Here is a 23,119-nt window from a genome sequence, read left to right as displayed (position 1 = left end):
ATATCTAAATATATATGCTCCAATTACGGAGGGAACTTGCTAGTTGAGAGCTTGAGTAAATTGTAAAGAGGAAAATTGTACCACGTATTTTATACTTGTTTGTGTCATATATTTACTCTGTCTCATATTTATTCACTTCTTTACTGTACCTGATAATATTGGACCACTAGTAAATGTCGAAGTCGACCCCTTGTCACTACTTCTTCGGGGTTAGGCGGGATACTTACTGGGTACGTGTTGATTTACGTACTCATGCTACACTTGCTACATATTTTGTGCAGGTACACATATGTTTATCGGCCTTGTGGGGGCAGAGGCACGGTTATGAAAGGGACTTAGGTGAGCTGCATTCTTTACGATGATCTGCAGCCAATGGAGTCTCCCTCGGACTATTGTATTTTTCTTTTCTGTCCAAATTTGTATCCCAGACAGTTATTGTATTTTATTTTACCTTCCTAATTGATGCTCGTGCACTTGTGATACCGGGATTTGGGATGATTATGAGTTGTGCTGTATTGGAATTGTTTTTAAAGATATTATTATTTATTTTGTAAGTTTCATCTTTTACGATTTAAATTGAAGGAAAATATGATTTCATAAGTAACAAAAATGAGAACCCATTTAAGTATTCATTATTGGCTTGCCTGACAGTGGTGTCCGGCGCTATCACGACCTTTATGGATTTTGGGTCGTGACATGCGGACTAGGCTGACCGACTGTCCTGGCCTCCGCCATGATGAGTCAGAGTTGCAGAGTAGAATCCACTGAATTCTCCAAAATTTCGAGACCTCTTGGCCTCTTTAGACTCATTTTCTTCATTTCGAACACGTTCTAACATCCTGGCAATCTTTACTACTTGTTGAAATGGAATGTCAGTCTGTAACTCTCGAGCCATACATATTTTAAAATCATAATCGAGCCCTTCAATGAATCTGCGGACTCGCTCTCTAACTGTAGGAACCAAGATAGGTGCATAACGAGCTAATTCACTGAACCTGATAGCATATTCTGACAATGTCATAGTGCCCTGATACAACCATTCAAACTTTGTGCGTCACGCATCTCGGAGAGTCTGGGAAACAAACCCTTTCAAAAATATTTTTGAAAATTGATCTTAAGTTGGTGGTGTTGCATCGGCTGGTCTACCTTCTTCATAAACTTGCCACTACTGATACGCTGCGCCTGGCAGCTGAAATGTAGTAAAGTCTACATTACTCACTTCCACAATACCCATGGTGCGGAGAGTACGGTGACACATTTCTAGAAATCCCTGGGCATCCTCTGTAGGCGTGCCACTGAAAGTAGGTGGGCTATACCTCTTAAATCTCTCAAGTCTCTTTTGTTCTTATTTTGATGCTTCTAGCCTGACCTCAGGCTGAACCGGAATAACAGGATGTACCGGTACTATACTCAGAATCTAACCAACATGAATCTGTTGCTCTGGAGTACGGGCGGTAGGAGTCTGAGTTACTCCCCCAATCTGTGAAATATTTGGTTCAACAGAGATCAATCCCGCCTCAGTTAATGTACCAAACATATTCAAGAACTGTGCTAAAATCTCCTGAAGTCCGGGGGTAACAACAGGTGCTTCTGGTACTTGTCCCTCAACCGTATCTACTGGTGGCTCCTCAACTGTTGCTCTGACAACTGCTCTAGTTGCGGCACGTGTCCTTCGTCGGCCCCGCCTCTTGCGGCCCTAGCAGAATGCGCGGGTGCCTGCTCAGCTGACCCGATCGCATGTGTCCTCACCATCAGTGAGAGAATAGAGATACAAATGTTCAAATTCCAAATTCAACAAATTTCGCACGACAAGAATGAAAGAAGTGAAACTGTCCTAATAGTCCTGTAGCCTCTCGAAGATAAGTACAGACGTCTCCGTACCGATCCGCAAGACTCTACTAAACTTACTTATGACTCGTAGCACCTATGAACCTAGAGCTCTGATACCAACTTATCACGACCCAATTTTCCCTCTGTTGGGTATTGTGATGGCACCTAGTCTTAGGGACTAGGTAAGCCTAACATTTACTGAACAACAACAATAATTAAATAACATCTAACAATTATTTTTTGAAATGGAAATCTCTATAAAATTTACAATTTTCAAAATCGGTAGTACAAGTCATAAGCTTTACAGAGTTTGTTACAATTTTCTAAATACGACTGTTTGAAATAAAGTAAACAGTGTGAATACAAATCAGAAGGTGACTCCGAAACCTGCGAACACAACAACAGGTTTACCTTGAGTCTCCATAGCAAGATATATACTGCTAGCGATCAGTCAACTGGCTCCACATTACCTGGCTCTGCACAAAAATATGCAGAAGTGTAGTATGAGTACACCACAGCCGGTACCCAGTAAGTATCAAGACTAACTTCAGTGGAGTAGTGACGAGGTACAGTCAAGACACTCAGTAGTCAAATAGCATGTGACATACTAAAATAATCGAAAACAAATAGCAGTGATAGCAACAATAATCTACTAGTATTATAAACAGTAATGCAGCAAGAACACCATAATTATTACTCCGACGAATAAGAAACACAAGAACAACCAATTAAACAAGTCTTTCACATATAATCTCTTCAAATAAATATCCTCCAAATATATTTCTTCGAATAAGTATCCATCGAATATAAAACTCTTCCAAATAAATATATCATATCATAATCAAAAATACAGTTCTCGACCCCCTTTTATTTTCCCACAGCACCTCATGCCCATATCTCTAATCACAACTTCACGAACAACTCTCATGCCAAATATTTCAATACATAAGATCCGTACGATTAATTTAGTTTCAATAAAGTAAGGTTACAATTTTTAAACCAAGTAAGAATTCAACAAAGAAATGAGTTTATTTTAGAAATAGTTTGAGTAAAGAAAAAATAACATTTTAATTTAAATAAAACATCAGATAATCTATTGCTTCGGATGTAAAACTTATTAATTTCAAACATAATAGTAACTTCTTTTATTTAAAACAACTCAGTCATAAAAAAGTCAATAAAACCCAGGAATATAAATCTTCAGAGTCTTGTACTAAAAAGCCCAAACCAACACAATACAACAAGGAATACAAATACATAGTAAAACTCAAATAATACTTCACGGCAGATTACATGAATTTACCTAACACGAAAATACAAAATAACCAAAGGCAAGTGCAACCATAGAGAGATGTCAACAAAAGGGAACTCCCGAGATATCGTCTCGTAGTCCCAAAAGTAAATACTCAACAGGGGATCTCCCGAGGTACCGCCTCATAGTCCCAAAAGTAAATATGCAAGACATGAGGATCTCCCGAGGTACCGCCTCATAGTCTCAAAGTAGTCCAAGACAGGGGGATCTCCTGAGGTACCGCCTCGTAGTCCCAAAGTAAATATGCAACAACAATAATTCCCTCTGGCTATCACAAGTCATCACAATTCAATTTTCGACATAGCCCACCTTGTCTCGCCACGTGTGCAATAATAAAGTAAATTCCCGCCTTGTCTCGCCACACGCGCATAATAATATTCCCACCTTGTCTCGCCACATGCGCAAACCCATATATATATATATATATAGCCCGCCTTGTCACGCCGCATGTGCATAAATCAATAGTAACAATAGCACGGCAGAAACCTCGTACAAATACCCGAACAAAACTTTCTAGCAACATAACATGCCAATATCACATCTCATAAATTGCACCTCAAGTGCTCAAATATTACAACATATCATAGATTTGTACATCAATGCTCAAATATTATAATTTATCACAGATTGCACATCAAGTGTTCAAATATTACAATTTATCACAGATTGCACATCAAGTGCTCAAATATTACAACTTGCCACCAAATTCAACAATACATTATTTTTCACAATAAGAAGCCCATGGCTCGACCATAATGTGTACAAAATCTTAACAAATATATCTGGGAGAGAACAACTCAACAAAATAATCACATAAGAATCAAAGCGGCAATCACACCAAATCATCATATAAAAATAAATCCAACAAAACAAGAATTTAGGCAAGACAATTAAAGGATTTAATAAGTGCCAATAATTTTTAATTTAATACATAAGGGCGTCTTAGGATTTTAACCAATGTAATTTGCACATATAAATCAAGTACGTACTCGTCACCTCGCGTACATAATTTTCAATTACACAAATTGCACATAAGACTCAATGCCTAAGGAGAATTTTCTCCCACTTAAGGTTAGACAAGATATTTACCTTTTTGAAGTTATGCCGATATTCCAAAAATCACCTTCTTGCTTGAATTGACCTCCGAACAGCTCAAATCTATCCAAATTAATTGTATAACTTCATTAAAATTCATCGAAAATAATTATGGATAATAAAACTTTGGCCTAAAAATTTATTCCAAAAAGTCAACAAAAGTAAAACGCGGGGCTCGCCTCTCGGAACCCGACATAATTTTTACAAAATCCGAACACTCATTCCGATACGAGTTCAACCATACCAATTTTATCGAATTCCAATAACAAATCGACCTCCAAATCTTAAATTTTTATTTTTTGGAAGATTTTACAAAAATCTTGATTTCCTCCATTTAAATTCGAATTAAACGATGAATATAACCATATATTCATGAAATATAATCACTTTAGGATATAGAACACTTACTCAAGTCAAAGTCGTGAAGAACCCCTCCAAATTCGCCCCAAAACCAAGCTCCAAAATCTCAATCGAAAATGGCAAAATGACCAATTTTGGTCCTTAATGGTTCTGTCCATTTCCGCTTCTACGGATAAATTGGTCGCATTTGCGGGCTCGCTTCTGCGAGAAAAATTTCGCTTTTGCGAAGGTGCACTGTCCAGCCAAAGGTCGCACCTGCAGACAGAGTGCCGCTTTTGCGGTTTCGCATGTGCGGAACATGAATCGCACCTGCGACCTCTGCCCAGGCTTCCCAATATCGCTTCTGCGATGAGGCTTCCACATAAGCGAAAACACCAGCAACAGATTTCCAACAGTTCCTTCAAGTCCAAAATCAATCCGTTAACAATCCGGAATTCACCCGAGGCCCTCAGGACTTTAACCAAATATACCAACATGTCCCAAAATACAATACGAACTTAGTCGAGGCTTCAAACCACGTCAAACAATGCCGAAATTACGAATCGCATATCGAATCGAATTATGAGTTTTCAAATCTTCCAACTTCTATATTTTGCACTGAAACGTATCAAATCAATCCGGAATGACTTCCAATTTTGCACACAAGTCATAAATGACGTAATGGAGCTATTCTCATTTCCGGAATCGAAATCCGACCTCGTTATCAAAAATTCAACCTTCCATCGGACTTTCCAAAAATCTTCTATTTTTTAACTTTCGCCAAAATGTATAGAATTGTCCTACAGACTTCCAAATCCAAATCCGGACACACGCCTAAGTCCAAAATTACCATACGAAACTATTGACATCATCAAAATTCCATCTCGGGGTCGTTTGCTCAAAAGTCAACTCTCCGGTCAACTCTTTCCATTTAAACTTCTAAATAAGAATTTTTCTTTTAATTTAATTCCGAATCTTCCGAAAACCAAACTCGAGCACACCCACGGGTCATAATACATATTGCAAAATAGCTCGAAACCTTAAGTCACTGAACGGGGCATAAATTCTTAAAATGACAAGTCGGGACGTTACAAATATCAATAAAAATTTATAAAATAATATGTGAATTGAATGTTGGCGAGTCATGAAAAGTGACGTGTTTGTTGTGAATATCAAGATTATACTTAAAATAGGTGTTTAACACTAAAATAATATAAAAATTTGGGTTCGGTAAAAAATTTAGTGTTCACAGCCCCAACAACTTTAGTCTTATTCCTACTCTTATCTTTTTATTTTTTATTCTCCCCCTTTCTATTATATTTATTAACTTTCAAACATCCATTTTGTATGTATCGGCATATGGTCAAAAAGACTACTATAAGGGTGCATGTCTCATCCTTCTTAAACAAACTCATAAAAGTTTGACCGCAAATAATGTTATCTATCTTGGATAATCTTTCTACATTCTAGTCAATGCAAGGGTAAAATGGTAACTTCAATCCTGAGGGTTATTTTAAAATTCTTTAACAAAAAATAAAACGCGCTCTCACGGCTCTCAATTCCCGCTCTATCAAAAGCCAAATCGTTTGTGCTGATATGTTGGTAGGTCTTTTCTGTGTTCTGGTGACATTATTCTTGCTATAATTTTATTTTGTTTCTCATCTGATAGCTAACATTTCTTATAAAAATAATTTTTGTTTCTCTTTTCTGCACGTATTCATAATTGATAATACGGGTACACTTGAAAAACTTGGCATAGTCTTCCTCCCACATCAAAATGATACTACCCTTGTATTGATGTGCTCCGATATAATATTTTCTTTCCATGGTTGAGCCTCACTTACCTCTTGCAAAGTAACTATGCGTGGAGAACAATGCTCAGCATATTTTTTATCGTTAAATTATTTTGCTTTCTTTCTTTGGTCTTATTTCTGGCAGATACGTTTTTCTTCCCATCCTTTCTTTCTTTGACTCTATTTTCGGCAGACACGTTTTTCTCATCTTTTTTTCTTTGTCTCTATTTCCGACAGATACATTTTTTTCCCTCATCCTTTCTTTCTTCGGTAGACACATTTTTCTCCTTATCATTTTTCGATAACGTTCCATGAAATTATTTTTAAGCTTTGTAAGCATTGAGATGAACTTTTACCTCCACTCATCTTTGATTCTGCAGTGATACCCGTTGGTACCGGATTCAAGGGATTAGTGCCGAGAAAAACTCTACTTTACAAACTTGCCTGCCTCCGCTCAACCTTTCTGCCCCACCTATACTAATATTGGAGGATTTTTTCTTATTTAGTAGATTTAGACGACTCCTTATTAACGGCAACTTCTGTATTTATTATTGCCTTCATTGCTGCTCCTCCAGTAGACATTGATGGTATTCGTGAGCTGGTCTGTTCCGATCGATCCGGAGGATTTTTAGCTTAACTCCGAGGCCATTAGTAGTGCACGAGCTTCGAAAGAAAGAGAGATCGAGTCACTAAGCAGAGAATTAGATCTGAGAGCGAAAAAGATTCTTAAAGTTCTCCCACGGGGCAACCCAACCTTTGAAACAAGTTCTTGCCCTATATTTTGCACCGAAAAAACAGACTAGAGAATCTTCTCCTTCGGAGTCAAGGCTGTTTGAACCCCAGTTAGTATTGAGATTGAGAGCCGTAAAGTCTTTTACATAAAATATAATTTAGCAAATAAAAATAATAATCATATATCAAAGTAATAATCTAATTCCTTATTTGGTTGTAGCTATTTTCTAAGTAGATACGCATGCTTTTTCTGTTGGATTTAAAACATGATATCAGATCATGTTACCCTTTACGTGTATGCTTTATTTTTATTGGTCATGCACGTAATTTATTTCTTATAATGGGTGGTTTTGAGACACGAAACATAATCTCTGCCTACTCTGATACCATGTTGAAGTCATACTTTATTCACTTAATTGTCTTTTCAGTACGCCCTCTCACGTGCAGGTTTCTTTCAATTTTATTGGCCAAACACGTGAAAATTTTATTTTTTTTACAATGGTGGCGGTGAGACTCGAACCCATGACCTTTACCTGCTCTGATACCATATTGAAAATAAGAGAATAAAATATTGTATTGATATTTACTTTTCTATACAATAATATTACAACAGATATATATTACAATAAAACTAGAAAATAAAATATTTTACAACTATATTTTACAACTATACAACACTTAAATAAGGAAATAAAATAATATAATATAAAAGATTTATGTAGAGATATAGGGAGAGAATATCTCGTAAAATTTCTCAGAAAATTTCTACAAAATAATCCTCAAAAGAAAAAAGTTAAGATTTTTATATTTTGGCTTGAAATCCAATGCAAGACTAAAAGGGAATTTTGGAACAAGAGTGGTAATAAAAAGCTCAATTAACATGGTATTTATAAGAAAATTTTAGCGTTAGGTATTGGGCTTGCAAAAAATGAGGTTAGTGAAGGGGGAGAGATTGAATATTAAATTATTTCAGTCACAGGTTCAATACTTTTGAGCAACCAAATAACAAAGATTATTTTTACAGAGATTTCAAAAGAGGAGAGAAAGAAAAATTATGCACAATCGAGAAATAGTAGTAGCATATTTGATATGAATCAAATCTCTATACAAACAGTTTCTTTGATTTTTATTTTTTTGTATCTTTATGTTTTGGTATTGGGGATTACATCAAAATGGGGATAAAATGCAAAGAGAAATGTATAGCTTTATGGCTTTTTGTTATAAAGGTGAAAAAGAAGAAACGGAAGGGTAAGAACTTCACAAGAATAGAGTGTCTTAGCTTTTGACCATGAGGTTTGATAAATTAATTTTTTTACCATAGGTCATGGGTTCGAATGGTGAACGCCGGATACTTTGTGCACCGTGATCGTGATCTAATATTTTTATTTTAGATCCTTTATGGTTCTAAGATGTACAAGGATTCAAATGTTGTTCCATTTGACATTATTTTGTCATCAACTCAACTTGGTATATTTCTTTATCTCTCTATTTTTCCAGTTCTTGCGGCATTTTGACTTTTTTTTTTTGGATAAAGTAATGTGTTCATTGTAAAAGACAACAAGAAGAAGCAAAGTTACAAGAGGCATAATTACAAAAGAAACAAAAAATATAAGAGATCATTGTTTGCCCCAAAACAAAGTTTCAATATAGGATAAGAGAGTTAATAAAATCCAAAAGATGTCCGGCACTATTTACTGAGGACAAATTCATCTAGCAAACATTTAGATTTGAGCAAGTAGTATTGAAGTATCAAACTGATACAGTGAGTAGTTAATTGGAGCTGACCCAAGACCTATGGGATAAACTTTGTCAAAACAGAATGGGGAATGCATAATTTGGTAAATATCGAATTATCGTATCGAAATCGAAAATTTTATTTGGTATTCGATATTTTGGTATTCGGTATGATATTTGGTTTAAGTTTTAAAATATATTGATATTAGATATGATATTTGGTATTTTAAAATGAAATACCGATACCGTACCGAAATATATATTATATTACACAATACACATATTATTAATTATAACATAAATATAAAAATCTAAAATTTACTTTCTTTTATTCTCTAAATTTATCAATTAACTCTAAGCAAGTAACAAGACATTTCTAATGATCAAATTTATTCTTTTATGTATAGTTTTCTCTTTCTGGGTTGATATTTGCTAGTTTTGGACAAAATTTTTATCAACAAATATTTTTAATTTTGTACTTTTGAGTACTTTAATTTGTAATATTACAGTCTATGACTCTATGTACTAGTTAGTATTTAAACCGAATAAACCGAAATTGAAAGGAAAAAAAACGAACCATACCGAATTTAATTAGGTACGGTATTGGTATTGCATTTTAAGAAACCGAATACCGAAAATACCGAACCGAAATATCTGAGTAAAACCAAAAAAGGAATCATTTTAAACTTATATATAGTGGACCAACAATCAATCAATCAACTTTCTTTCCAGTATGATATATCTAAATATTTAGAGACGATTTTTGATTATAAGCAACTTGCTTATTCGTTCACAAGAAAAAAAAGCAGCTAATTGGAAATTACATAAATGTGCAAGTCACTGATATAGCGTGTCTAATTTTTTTAAAAACTCTCTTATTCCATTTGTTTTATTTTATATGATATTTTCGTTTTTATTAATTCTTAAAAAAATAATGTACTTTTTTATATTTTAAGCTTTTACTTATTTATCGTTTTATCCTTGGCGATGTGTTCCATAAAATGTCAATGAAGTATTTAAAAGTACTAGTTTTAAAAATACTTTTCATATGTGTAAAAATTGAATCTTTTTTTTAAGTTAAACCAAACATCTAGAAAGCTAAAAGGAAGAAGCAACAAATTCAAGAATATTCACAGAATTGTCTTTCCTGTCACTATTACGTAGTGACGAAAACCAATTTTGTCAGAACTATGAAACTTATTTTGTGATTGTAGTGACGACACATAATTGATTAAAATGGAATATATATCGATTAAAGAATTAATGAAACTGAACAAATGATGGGTCAGAAAATCGAAATAAATGAAATTGGAAAGAAATATCTATTTGTAAGTTAATGAATGAAATAAAGTTAGAACTTAGAAGCATGTGGAACAACCATTTTCCTAATAAACATAGTATTGAACAAAGAATCTTCCACAGAAGAAAGCCATGGCTGTTATATTGAAGAATCACAGCCTATTAATCACTTTCTTGTTCCTCTGCTGTTTATTGCCATGGCGGCAGATAGATGGGTTCAAAGTACCATTTCATCCAAAGGATATTCTGCCATTTTTACCAAGACAGGTCTCTTGGCCTATCCTCAACTCTCTCCACAGTGCTGTGGACCTCATGCCCACTTTTATTGGGGCTGCTTCAGATAATATACTGGAGTGGAAAGGTGCTTGCTTTTACAAGAATATTGCTTGGTTGGAGCTTCACAATAAGTCCCAAAGTCAATTTGGTGGAGGCACTCTTCATATTAAGGTCTCACTCTATCTATTTTTCTTTTCTTTTTCTTCTTTTTGCTATTTGTAAAATGGGTCTGAATTATGAGAAGTTTTTTCCTTGTGTGTTTGTATTTTTGAATAAGGATTAGTTGCTATTGTTATACTTACATTAGGTGTATGGTTAATGACTTGTATGAATATGAGATCCTCTAAGTTAAGAGAAGAGAACCCATAATTTGCCTTACAATACAAATTATATACTTGTACTGAAAAGAAATGGGCCCAAATGGAGCGGAATGGATATAGAGGATTCCTACAGCTGAACACAATATGTTGGGATGGAGGCATAATTGATTGATTCATTGATTATGTTAAGTATTTTTTGAGTTGGTATTTACTGTGAATTCTGATCTAGGTGATTCCCTAATTTAGTTGACTAAGATAAGTCCTTGCAGCTGGTCCTAGTTATCCTTTGCTATTAAATATCTGTTTTTTTTAGTATTAAATATCTGTTGATTGGTGGATAGACTTAACTGGTACCTGTTGCCGGTGGAAGGTGGCAGGTATCCCGTGGAATAAGTCGAGGTGCGCGCAAGCTGCCCTGGACACGACGGTTATCAAAAAAGAATCTGTTGATTGGTTGCCAAATATATAGAAAAGATCATGTGGAAGTAAAGTTAATCTTGATTATTTTGCTCCACCCTCTTCATGGGAAGCCTAAAAGTTGACTTATATCTGTCTAATGTTATTCGTTGAAACTTTGCCGCAGGCTGTGGATGTGATGTATCTTTTATAGAGTCTTAGTCTTTGTATTGATTCTATGCTGGTAATATTTAGTGGAAACTGTGCTTAGCGATGTTGTAAATGCCAACATTATTGGTGTTTATGGAGAATGAAAACATTTTGGGAAGCATGATCTGTATACATTATTATTAATGATGAGTATTTGTTATCTGCATAAGTATATGAGATAGGTTTGATAAAGCAACTTGTAGATTGTAATTTTTACCTGCTTTTTACTTCTCTTTGTGCCTTCTTTTTAATGCTTGGATGGAAAGAGTTCCCATTTTAAAGCCAATGCTTGATCTATGGGATTCTTGTACTTATCCTAATATTAATGATTGTAATCCTATTAAAATATTATGCAGGTGAGCAATGCACACAGTTGGACATGTATGGATCTTTACATCTTTGCAACCCCATATCGTGTGACATGGGACTACTATTTATTGTCTCGTGAACATACTCTTGAAGTCAAAGAATGGGAGTCTCAAGCTGAGTTAGAATATGTGAGTACCAATCATTACTTAAATGAAGCTAAAAGCATTATTTATGAGACTAATGGAATAGATTTGAAACAGGTCAAACATAAAGGTATCTCAATTTTCCTAATGCAAGCAGGAATGTTAGGAACCCTTTCAGCACTCTGGGATGTTCTCCCTTTGTTCACAAACACTGGATGGGGTGAGAACTCAAATATTGGTTTTCTAAAGAAACATATGGGCGCTTCATTTGAAAAACGTCCACAGCCATGGGTCACCAACCTTACTACCGATGACATACATTCTGGAGATTTTCTTGCATTATCAAAAATTAGAGGTCGCTGGGGTGGTTTTGAGACTCTAGAGAAATGGGTATCAGGAGCTTATGCTGGCCATTCTGCTGTTTGCTTGAGAGACTCCGAAGGAAAACTATGGGTTGGCGAATCTGGAAATGAGAATGATAAGGTAGTATTCTAAACTATTCTGTTTTCACGTTATGTTACTCTTTGGTATTTACTCTTTCTTTTCTTGGGGAGCAAGGGCAAAGTAGGTTACGCAGTAAAGAGCTGGAAGAATAGAAGGATAATGGAGATAGAGAAAATTTTCTCATACTGTGCAAATTTGCTTTTGTTTCTCATTGTACTAGGCTGCTAGCATTGTTTTATGATCTTCTCTAGTCTTATTAATTAACTTCTCATTTGCTTATCTCCTACTATCGTTTAACATTCTCCAAATATAGAAATCACAGCCTTGAGAATTCAAATTCAAGATTCAAAGTAAATATAATTGTTCCATGACTTATTCTTGCTAGAATTTTTTTATTAGACATTCAGTTGTTGTTTACGGGAATTATGTAGTTCTATATTACTTTCTCCTGTATTTACTGTATAGAAAACTATTACTTTTCCGCTTCTTTTTTCTTCTTTTCTCCGTCCATGTTAATAAAACATTTATATCCTTATTTTGAGGGAATGCATTTTACTTTTGCCAGAATTATTTTAATTTTGGCAATCCTTATAGTTCCATTTTTTTGTTTATAAAGATTATTTACTTGTGTATTATTTTGCGGTGTCTTTATTATACTATGCTACTATTATCCACTATCTCTTTTCATACTTTCTCGTTTCAGAACTTATGTTCAGGGAATTCTGAATTTTTGCCAAAGTAATAAGGAGAATTGATAGAAAATTTAACTTTTAGGGAATAAAAAGTTCTTTTCCTAATAAATGAAAAAGAAAGAGATAAAAGTGCTACATGTTGGAACAATTGATTAAAGTATTAGAGTGATATTCAAATCAGCAAACTTAACGGGAAAAAAGCATCTAAGTTCGTGATTGTGGTCTGGCAAGCGACGCTTATTTTGGAGTGTACAACTTTAGATATTAGTATGACTATTACAACGTTGACTTCAAATATCACGTTGTATGAGTATCATATTAAAAGGTATGATCCCTATTCAATATTTGCACAAACTTTAAGCACCTCTAACTAGGTAGCAACTTGTGGGCATGCAATACACACAACACAATATCCAAAGGCGCATGGTTAACAACTTGAGTGTGTACGCTGTAGTTCTGGATATTCGTCTTGGCCCGGACACCTTGGGAATTGAGGGAGGTGAGCAGGTTGAAGATATAAGAAAAAGTTTAAGCATGAACGGCCATATATTTAGTAACGTAATCTCTAAACCATATTTGCACCAATTTTATTCTTCACATTTCCTTTCAGGGAGAAGATGTTATTGCTCTATTGCCATGGGAAGAGTGGTGGGAGTTTGAGCTGACAAAAGATGATTCCAATCCACATATTGCATTGCTCCCTTTGCACCCTGACCTCCGTGCCAAGTTTAATGAAACTGCTGCTTGGGAATATGCAAAAAGCATGGATGGCCAACCTTATGGTTACCACAACTTAATATTTAGCTGGATAGACACAATTGACGGAAATTACCCCTCACCATTGGATGCTCATCTGGTAATGCATGTTATTTCATATTACAGTCTTCACAATTTTGTGTTTGCACTTTGCAGTATTATTTTGAAGCTGTTTTCTTTCATACGGTCCTTTACTTCCTGATTCCTCTGGTTTGCGACTATAGCCAGTTGTTCTTTTGCTGAATTATGTCCTCACAAATAAATAAAATAAGTACGAAGACCGTGTAACATAGACGCCAGCTGATTTAGTTGCTCAGCTAGTGAAATAATAATGTTGGCAAATGAAGTATTTGGGTAAATGCATGCATTTCACACACAAGACCATTCAGCTTCAGGTTTCATGTATCGAACAGTATCTAGATTTCCATAAAGGTGTATCCATTCGAATTTTAACTTGATGTTATCATCAATTTCTTCTTGGAGCTTCATTTGACTGCTATAACATTCTTGTATGAGTCAAGTGTTCCATAGAACTCCACGAAGTATGCATATGTGCTTAAGAAGTGAATAAATGATAGGTTAGTATCTCGTGGGAGCTGAATTGGTATTTGTTTCGTTGTAAGAACCTTGAAGCACCATAGAGTCATGAATGAGCTTGAAATCACTCTATGTGATACCCTATGAATATGAGAAAGACAATTGAAATCAGAAATTTAGGAGGATGTCGGGTGAGGGATGGGAAGAGAGGATAATTGCATTAAGCAAGTAAAAATGACCGGCATTTATAGATAAAGTGGGTCATCGTGGCAGTTGGTTTTTGTGTGCTGAATAGCTGCTACTGTATTCCTGCAAATTGAAATTGAAAGTGGCAGAGTGGCCTTGCTACCATGATCCGCTGAGATTCAGCTCTTTGTCGCTCCTATTCGTATTAAAATTTAAAAAAAGCTTAATAAATGTTTTTCCTGAATTGAAACTTAACCTGTTTTTTTATGTAATTGTTGCTGATGTTTTAGTGATGTGTGGTGCAGGTTGCTTCTGTCATGACTGTTTGGAACCAATTACAGCCTGCGTATGCTTCTAACATGTGGAATGAAGCCTTGAACAAGCGACTCGGAACTCAGGTTATGTATTTGTATGATCACATTCATGAGATGCCTCTGTTTGTTGAGAACAAAATAGTGGACAAAAACACTGTTAAAGCAGCTGATTGGATACTATTTTTTTCCATTTAGTAACTAATTTAAAGCAGATCAGATACTGTATTTACTAAGGTTGATGACATAAAACCATTGTTACACGGAAAATGTACTTTGCTTTGTTAACTCTCTGATATCTCAAGCAAAATTGATAAATTAGTGCAGACCTCTATCATGCACTTGATAAAATATAGTACTACATGCTGATCCATTTTGTTCCATGCAGAACCTTAGTCTTCCTGATGTTCTTGTGGAAGTTGAAAAGCGTGGATCCTCTTTTGCTGAATTGTTGACTATTCCAGAGAAGGATGATTGGGTTTATAGTGATGGAAAGTCAACATCATGTGTTGCTTTCATTCTTGAAATGTACAAGGAAGCAGGATTATTTGGTGAACTTGCAAGCTCAATTCAGGTTACAGAATTCACGGTGAGTTCGTATTCTTTATTTTCCACTTTTCAGTTGGTTTTCAGGGCATTTGCATGGTATGTACTTAGATGAACCTGAAGCTGCTTTTTTTCAAGTGGGGTGACGGTTCTTTTTTTTGGGGGGGTGGGGGTGGGGTCACATGTCTGCATCTGTAGCGAGGCATCTTTCGCTCGTTATTCCTATTATTCTTTACATCCCTACTAAATATATATTTTCGTCTTGCTCCAATTATTTTAAGTTCCAAATAAACTTTTGTACTTAATTGTTTGGGGTTGTCTAAACATTGTGTCCATTTTCCACTTCCCTAAAATAGAAAACTTTTTACTGTACTCTTGCATACCTTTCAGTATCTTAATTCCAAAAATGTATAAGGGACCAAATTTTAACCAGAAGTATTTCAATTCTTGGAAAGTTATCCAAATCTTCTATGATCTATGTTAAAGTTTCTTGTGTTTGTGAAACTATTGCATCAATTTTTGATCATCGGGAAAAAAGAAAACTACAATTCTTGCATTACTTGTTTTCTGTTGGATGTTGGAGCCTGGTGGTTCATCTCATTGAAAAACACATGGAAGTCTCATGTTGGATTCAACTTCTAGAGTTTGAAAAGTAATGTATTTATTGCTGGGAGTGCAGATAAAAGATGCTTACTCTCTCAAGTTTTTCGAGACCAATTCAAGTCGGTTACCGAAGTGGTGCAATGCAGATGACAGTGTGAAGCTTCCTTTCTGTCAAATTCGAGGAAAGTACCGGATGGAACTACCTGGATACAATAGTATGGATCTATACCCCCATATGAATGAAAGATGTCCATCTATGCCTCCGAAATATTACAGACCTCAAGGTTGTTGACAAGAGTTTCCCATCTTCCTTGTAATTATCAGAGGTTAGCATGTTGCATATAATTCTTCGCTCATCAGTTCTCAAGTTGCTGTACAATTCCCTAGGTACATAGTTTGCTGATGGACATATATGTTGCTCTTATTTAAGAGTTTGTACAAAGTTTGGTCTTTCAGTGCTTCTTGAAAGTTGCACAGGCCAGAATGCTAGCTTGACAAGTTCCTCGTTTTTATTTAGATATATACTGAACGATCTTTGGAAAATGAATCCCAAAGAACTTGTACATGTGGAAAAGAGTTGGTATTAAAAGTGAATATTAGTTGTTTCTTTCTGCCTTAAAACCTTAGAGATCTTCTCTCAACTTTCCATTGTAGAGTTATCTTAACGCTAAACCCCAAATTTCGAAAAGTTGCCCGAGAATCAAATTACATAGTTTAGAAGGACTAATAAGTGCTAAAATATGACCGTGAAAATTTTCATTTTTCACATCCAATTTTTAGCCTTCAAGTTTCAAAAAAGGAAAAAGGTTGTATAAATTTTAGCTGTAAACTCTGAATCTAGAAAAATATTCCAATTTTAAAAAATGGAGAATCTTGCTTATGCATGTCTAAAGTTTCAATTTTTCACATCCAACGTTTAGCCCTCAAATTTCGAATATTTCAGTAAATGTGGCTGGATGGTCAGACCTTAAAGTGTACATTTTTTAACATGAATACATCATAATATAGGGAGTATTCTCCTTAGGAGTTTGTGAGGGTTACAAAACTCTGCTGCCTCTTGGAGAAGCATGTAGGATTAAATTTGTTGAATTAGGGAGATTCCTGGGAATTATTTGAATGGGAAGTCCTTGAGTTGGTGCTGGCATTGGGTCCCTGCTGAAGAAATCATCTGTACAGCATAGCTTCCATGTGAAATGTGTTACTAGGTAATGGATTGTGACCAAGGTTTCAATCTTTGCAAACTCGTATCCAGGACATATGCGGGCTCCCCCTCCAAATGGAACAAAGTTGTAAGGAGGCAAGGATCCTGGGTTCTCAAAGCGTGCTGGATCAAATTTTTCTGGTTCTTGGAAAATGCTGCTATCCATGTGTGTTTTAACCGTTACCCAGAATATCTATGTACAGTCATTAGGCAGGGGTTAACTTTGGATTATGCCAATCAGAAATTAAAAAAAAACAAAATTAACAGGTTGATGAATGGAAGATCAAAGATGGGGATTCTGATCTTACTTGCCATCCTTTAGGAATGAGGTAGCCTCTGTACTCAATGTCTTTTACAGTTTGCCTGAAGCCTCCAAAAATGGGAGGGAATATTCTCATCGTCTCCATTGCCACTCTCCAGGTATACTTCATCTTGCCAAGGTCTTCCCAAGTTAAGGACTCCCCAGGTGACTTACTCTGTGCAATCTCTTCTTGTTCTGTACTTCCGCCAAGCTACTTTAGAAGAAACTCGAAAGGTAGAATGACTCACATGACATTCAGAGGGGTTCTTACCTTTAAGGACAGCTGCATGAATGTTGGGATTGTTTGCTAAAAGTCTTACTATGAAAGTTATCAGGACGGATGAAGTGTCATGTCCAGCAACCATGATAAGCATGACATTGTGAATGATCTCATTTTCAGATATAAGTTGTTGGTTGTTCTCTCCACGGATGCTGAGCAAGCAGGTGATGAGGTCCTGGTGGGATGAAGCTAAGTTGTTCTCAAACTCATACTGTTTCTCGCGAATAAGTTGTTTCAGCATTTTCTGGACATCTTTGCTTGCCTTGAGGCTGCGGTTGAAACGTGTAAAGGGAAAGTTTATGGGGATTGACCACATCCCTTCTATCATCCACTGGAAATACTGAACCAGTTGGTCTCTTCGCGCTCCACTTTCAAGCCCGAAAAGGAGAGAGCAAATAATGTCGAAGGTGAGTGTCTTCATTAGAGGCAATGCCTACCATCAAATACCATACACGAAAATTAGTTGTAAATGTCTATTTTTGTATGCAAGAATATTACAGGTATACTTGACAAACCTTAACTATTTGCTTGCCTTTCCAGTAAGTCTCAAGGTGGATTCTGACTTCTTCTTCCATCTTTCCAACATAACGCTTCAAAAAATCTGGCTTCAAGAATGATACCAGAGCATCTCTAACCCGTTTATGATCTTCACCATTGAGTTCCAAAAGGCAACGCTCGCCCAGAATCATCTTGACTGATCGTGTCTGCTGGTTACTGAGGACAGAGCCATCACTGGTAAATATAAACTTGTTAGCTGCCTGTCCATAAATGAATACAGTGGGTTTGCCAAAGAGGCTTAACTTTGAGATAGGACCATATTTTTGAACTCTTTCCTCAAGCCATTTCTCTGCTGTGTTGGTTCTCATTGCCCTTAGCATGCCAAGGCTTTGGCCGATGATCGGTAATCCAAGGGATCCTGGTGGAACCCTTTTTGATGGTCTTCCCCTCCGAACAAAGAGGAGGAAGACTGGGAAAAGAAATAGGAAAATAGTTAAGATAATGTTCATGATTGAGGTATAAAGGGAAAGAGCTTAGAGGTAGGAGGATTTTATATGATCTTCTTACTGGTAATTGGTGAGATATCTTAGCTCCATAATGGTATCCTGAAACAAGAATATGCCCCATCTTGAGATACCAAGTTATACTCTCCTATATGATTGTGGATTGTGGTGTCTAACTCGAGCGACATGTCCAAAGAGAATAGTGTTTTGTAAACATTAACTGTTGTGTTCGGTTTTCTATTAAAAACAAGTTGTCCAAATCAATAATGTGACAAAAGTGGCGATGATCTTTATTAGGTTGCGTGGCTGGAAGGATCTGCTTGTGTTCATTGACTATCGTTCTTATTAAATGAGGAATCTTTCCATTATGCAAACTACCATTTATATGTTTCTACTCAATGGGAATCCACTTTCACCAAGCAAGTGAAGGCATTTCTGCTTGTTTTGAGCTATATTTAGCTAAACAGACTTACTCTTCTACATCATTTTTCTTCATATTTTGGTTTAAAAAATGTAATTTAAGTAGCGGTAATCCCAGTTTCTCGTTCAATTTCCTAAAATAGACTTAACAACCACAGGACTTCTATTCTGTTAGCAAGCTCTCCCACATAAATGCTGTCAAACAAGCGAACAAATACTGAAAAGATTTTGGTCTAATTTGATTCTGCATTGTGTTCTTCGTCATAATAAATAGAAATCACCTATTGGTGAATTATTTAAAAAATGTTGAAGAGGTAAAATGAAGCATAAGGAGACCTACCACCAAGTCTTACAGTGTAATGTGGTACTACTGAAAGTCTCTCAACGCAATAAGTTCAATTCTCACTGTCCTCTTTCTCCTTCCTGATTCCCCAATGTAATAGAAACAATTTTTTTATAAAGAAAAAACATAAGGCCAATCACTATTGGACGCTAAATGGCCAAATTTTTCAAATGCCTTCTTTGGCTTAAGCTTTTAGATGAGAAGGCCGAACACTTCTGTATTTATTACAAATCTCAAGGTTGTTAACAATGTTTTCCCTATTTTTCCCTGTAAATTGCATATTAATTTTTCACCCATGAGTTCGTGGTGGTGTTATACAATTGCATAGGATGCATAAGGCCATATATCTTATTTTAGAATTCGTGTACAAAGTTTTGTCTTTAAAATGCTTCTTCAATGTTGTACAGGACATAGTGTTTGCTTGACAAGTTGCTCGTGTTTGTTAAGTTAGCTTTATATTGCATGAGATTTAGGGAAGAAATCCAAAAGAACTTGTTCATACGGATGAGACTTGGTATAAAAAGTCAATATTAGCTGCTCATGTTCTGCCTGCAAAACTTTAGAGATCCGCACTTATTTTTCCATGGTAAAGTTCTCTAACCCCAAAACATTTTTCAAATAAATTACCCAAATGCAGAATACATTGGAATAAGGAGAAAGGATGAAGTTTTATGTCAATTACAACTTCATTAATCTTTCACGTCCAAATTTTAGCCTTCAACTTTCTATTCTAAAGTTGTACAGCTCCAAGCCAAGGATTAATTCATTGAATTAGAGAGGTTTCTTGGGAATTATTTGGATGGGAAGACCTTGATTTGGTGTTGGCATTGGATCCCTGCTGAAGGTATCCTCTATACAGCATAGTTTCCATGTGAAATGCCTTACTAAGTAATGGATTGTTACCAAAGTTTCAATCTTTGCAAACTCGTAACCAGGACATACACGGGCTCCCCCTCCGAATGCAATATAGTTGTAAGGGGGCAACGTTGCTTGGTTCTCAAAGTGCGCTGGATCAAATTTCTCTGGTTCTTGGAAAATGCTGCTATCCATGTGTGTCTTTGCTGTTACCCAGAATATCTACGTGCAGCCGTTAATCAGTGGTTAACTTTTGATCAGATATGATAGGGAAACAAAAGGCTATCAAAATTGTGTATTGAAGAATGGAAGTTCAAAGACAGAGGATCTTGATCTTACTTGCCATCCTTTAGGAATGAGGTAGCCTCCGTACTCAATGTCCTTTACAGCCTGCCTGAAACCTCCAAAAACCGGAGGAACCATTCGGAGTGTCTCCATTGCCACTCTCCAGGTATACTTCATCTTGCCGAGGTCTTCCCAAGTTAGGGACTCTCCTGGTAACTTACTTTGTGCAATCTCTTCTTGTTCTGTGAACTCACGGAGCTTATTCAGGGAAGCCGTAAAGCATAGGCTTAATTTCATGCGTGGTCACAGTAAAGTCACAAAACTATCTTCTGTCACATTGAGAGTAACTAAATTTTATCCACTATAATAGTAAAGCTAGTAATCTTTATCCACGGTAACGACAAAACATACCTGTCAAGGTGAATTTACTATAATAATCGGTAAAGTTTTGTGACATTACTATTATAATGGGTAAAGTATAGTTACTTTAATACGGAAAAATAGTTTAGTGACTTTACTGTTATGTTATAGTGAGTAAAGTTCAGTTGCTTTAGTGTGACAAAAAGTAGTTTCGCAACTTTATTGTTATAATTGGGTAAAGTTCAGTGACCATACGTGAAATTAAGCCCAAAGCATAGAACGACTAACTCAGAACGAAATTCAGAGGAGTTCTTAGTTCTTACCTTTAAGGACAGAGGCATAGATGTTGGGATGATTAGCTAAAACTCTTATCATAAAGGTTATCAAGATGGATGAAGTGTCATGTCCAGCAGCCATAATTAGTGTGATATTGTGAATCATCTCTTTTTCAGATAAAAGTTCTTTGTTGTTCTCTCCGCGGATGCTGAGCAAACAGGTGATGAGGTCCTGGTGGGATGAAGCTGAATTGTGCTCAAACGCATAGCGCTTCTCACATAGAATCTGCTGCAGCATTTTCCGGAGATCTGTGCTTGCCTTGAGGCTGCGGTTGAAGCGTGTAAATGGCAAGTTTATAGGGATTGACCACATTCCTTCCATCATCCGCTCGAAGCAGTGAACCATTTGGTCTCTTCGTGTTCCACATTCAAGCCCGAAAAGGAGAGAGCAAACAATGTCGAAGGTGAGTGTCTTCATCAAAGGTAAGACCTATTATCAATCAACACCATATACAGAAGTCAGTTGTTAATGCCTAAGCTTAATGCAGGTAACAATTATAGTACGAGGGTCTGTGAGGGCGGAGCTAGCCCTAAAGATACGGGTTCGCTGAACCCTGTAACTTTTGTCCATTGTCTTAATAAATTATTGAATTATGTACAAATTATTGATTTAGTAACTTAAAAGAATTAGAATACCGAACTCATAAGTTTCAAATCATGGTTCCGCCTCTGTTTGTGGCATACCTTAACTATTTGGTTGTCTTTCCAGTGCTTCTGAAGATGAATTCTGACTTCTTCTTCCATCTTTCCAACATAAAGCTTCAGACTTTCTGGCTTCAAGAATGATACAAGAGCAGCTCTAACGCGCTTATGATCTTCACCGTTGAGTTCTAAAAGGCAGCGATCTCCTAGAATCATCTTGATTGATTGTGTTTGTGCATTACTGAGGACAGTGCCATCACTAGTGAATAGAAACTTGTTAGCAGCCTGTCCATAAATGAATACAGTGGGTTTGCCAAAGAGGCTTAATTTTGAGATAGGGCCATATTTTTGGACTTTTTCCTCAAGCCATTTCTCTGCTGTATTCGCTCTCATTGCCCTTAGCAAGCCAAGGCTTTGACCGATGATTGGTAATCCAAGTGATCCTGGTGGAACTCTTTTCGATGTTCTTCTCTTCCGAACGAAGAGGAGGAAGATTGGGACAAGAAATAGGAGAAGAATTAAGGTAATGTTCATTATTGAGATAAAAAGCAAATGAGCTTAGAGGCAAAGAATTTATACTGCAAATTTCAGAGATTTATAATGTTTCTGTGTAGTTGACTTTGTTGGTTTCTGGAAAGGTATCTTAGCTCCATTGGTATCTTGAGACAAAAATATGCCTTATTTAGAGATATCAAACTATACTTTCTTTTTGTGGATGGTGTCTTCTCAATGTCCAGAAAGAATTTTTTTTCGTAAAACGTGGGAGTAATTTTTAAGCTTTGTTAATTTTAGTTGATACTTTTAATATTTCATGTGCCTAATTGTTTGTGGCGACAAATCTGAGCCTCATTTCGTCTATCCTTCGCCACCCACCCGGCCCCTAGATCCCAACCTACCACCTTCCTCGCATTACTTATTTTGTCTCTAATAGTTCTTGCCTAAATTATATATTTTTCAAAAAATATTTTCAGCTACCTAACCAAACACCATAAAATAAGTAAGAAAATCACTGATTTTTTAAGAAAATATTTTACTTCGTACCAAACACACTCTTAATTAGTACTACTTGTGATCTACACAGAGATTGCAGAATAATTTAACGTAGTAACACTGCCGGATGCCTCATGAAAAGTTAAAATGGTTATATATAGTTATAAACAAACATCAAAATAAGGTCAACAAGCCCCCCTCTCCATATAAAGTGGAAAAGTATATAATCAGCCTTTTAGCGTT

The 23,119-nt window shown here is 36.0% G+C and overlaps 3 protein-coding genes across 8 annotated transcripts; 1 reads left to right on the top strand and 2 right to left on the bottom strand.

Annotated features, from left to right (window-relative positions):
- The first annotated feature begins 10,105 nt into the window (after positions 1 to 10,105).
- LOC107831070 (uncharacterized) lies at positions 10,106 to 19,017 on the top strand. Of its 6 annotated transcripts, none has more exons than XR_001658274.2 (11): positions 10,106 to 10,581; positions 11,693 to 11,833; positions 11,906 to 12,271; positions 13,535 to 13,780; positions 14,709 to 14,801; positions 15,103 to 15,303; positions 15,940 to 16,189; positions 17,332 to 17,393; positions 17,485 to 17,530; positions 17,766 to 18,052; positions 18,186 to 19,017. XR_001658274.2 is itself a non-coding variant. In XM_016658796.2 (7 exons), the coding sequence occupies exons 1-7, from the start codon at positions 10,267 to 10,269 to the stop codon at positions 16,153 to 16,155; spliced, it is 1,578 nt and encodes a 525-aa protein (XP_016514282.1). In that variant the 5' UTR covers positions 10,106 to 10,266; the 3' UTR covers positions 16,156 to 16,484. The 6 variants fall into 6 exon arrangements, 1 of the variants encoding a protein (XP_016514282.1); XR_001658273.2 differs by having other exon boundaries at positions 17,485 to 17,599; positions 18,186 to 18,939; XR_012701499.1 differs by having other exon boundaries at positions 17,116 to 17,393; positions 18,186 to 18,939.
- LOC107831068 (cytochrome P450 716B1-like) lies at positions 16,901 to 18,652 on the bottom strand. Its single transcript, XM_075227011.1, has 4 exons — positions 18,161 to 18,652; positions 17,637 to 18,078; positions 17,373 to 17,560; positions 16,901 to 17,257 (listed from the first exon to the last, which is right to left on the bottom strand). Exons 1-4 carry the CDS (start codon positions 18,650 to 18,652, stop codon positions 16,901 to 16,903), a joined length of 1,479 nt encoding a protein of 492 aa, XP_075083112.1.
- Positions 19,018 to 20,006: 989 nt separating the features above from the next.
- On the bottom strand, positions 20,007 to 22,723 carry LOC107831071 (cytochrome P450 716B1). Its single transcript, XM_016658797.2, has 4 exons — positions 21,929 to 22,723; positions 21,233 to 21,674; positions 20,604 to 20,791; positions 20,007 to 20,486 (listed from the first exon to the last, which is right to left on the bottom strand). The coding sequence occupies exons 1-4, from the start codon at positions 22,418 to 22,420 to the stop codon at positions 20,181 to 20,183; spliced, it is 1,428 nt and encodes a 475-aa protein (XP_016514283.1). The 5' UTR covers positions 22,421 to 22,723; the 3' UTR covers positions 20,007 to 20,180.
- Between the last annotated feature and the right edge of the window lie 396 nt (positions 22,724 to 23,119).

The sequence above is a fragment of the Nicotiana tabacum genome, chromosome 2 (genome assembly GCF_000715075.1).
Source record: "Nicotiana tabacum cultivar K326 chromosome 2, ASM71507v2, whole genome shotgun sequence".
Taxonomy (NCBI): Eukaryota; Viridiplantae; Streptophyta; class Magnoliopsida; order Solanales; family Solanaceae; genus Nicotiana; species Nicotiana tabacum.
This window is presented reverse-complemented; position numbering and strand designations above follow the sequence as displayed.

What these genes read in the sequence shown, in the direction of transcription:
- LOC107831070 (XM_016658796.2), top strand. Translation starts at nt 10,267, where the DNA reads ATGGCTGTTATATTGAAGAATCACAGCCTATTAATCACTTTCTTGTTC. An exon ending in GAGGCACTCTTCATATTAAG is followed by an intron (nt 10,582 to 11,692) that starts GTCTCACTCTAT and finishes AATATTATGCAG; the next exon opens with GTGAGCAATGCACACAGTTG. An exon ending in CTCAAGCTGAGTTAGAATAT is followed by an intron (nt 11,834 to 11,905) that starts GTGAGTACCAAT and finishes GATTTGAAACAG; the next exon opens with GTCAAACATAAAGGTATCTC.
- LOC107831068 (XM_075227011.1), bottom strand. Translation starts at nt 18,652, where the DNA reads ATGAACATTATCTTAACTATTTTCCTATTTCTTTTCCCAGTCTTCCTC. An exon ending in AAGGCAAGCAAATAGTTAAG is followed by an intron (nt 18,079 to 18,160) that starts GTTTGTCAAGTA and finishes ATTTGATGGTAG; the next exon opens with GCATTGCCTCTAATGAAGAC. An exon ending in TCATTCCTAAAGGATGGCAA is followed by an intron (nt 17,258 to 17,372) that starts GTAAGATCAGAA and finishes GACTGTACATAG; the next exon opens with ATATTCTGGGTAACGGTTAA.
- LOC107831071 (XM_016658797.2), bottom strand. Translation starts at nt 22,420, where the DNA reads ATGAACATTACCTTAATTCTTCTCCTATTTCTTGTCCCAATCTTCCTC. An exon ending in AAGACAACCAAATAGTTAAG is followed by an intron (nt 21,675 to 21,928) that starts GTATGCCACAAA and finishes GATTGATAATAG; the next exon opens with GTCTTACCTTTGATGAAGAC. An exon ending in TCATTCCTAAAGGATGGCAA is followed by an intron (nt 20,487 to 20,603) that starts GTAAGATCAAGA and finishes GGCTGCACGTAG; the next exon opens with ATATTCTGGGTAACAGCAAA.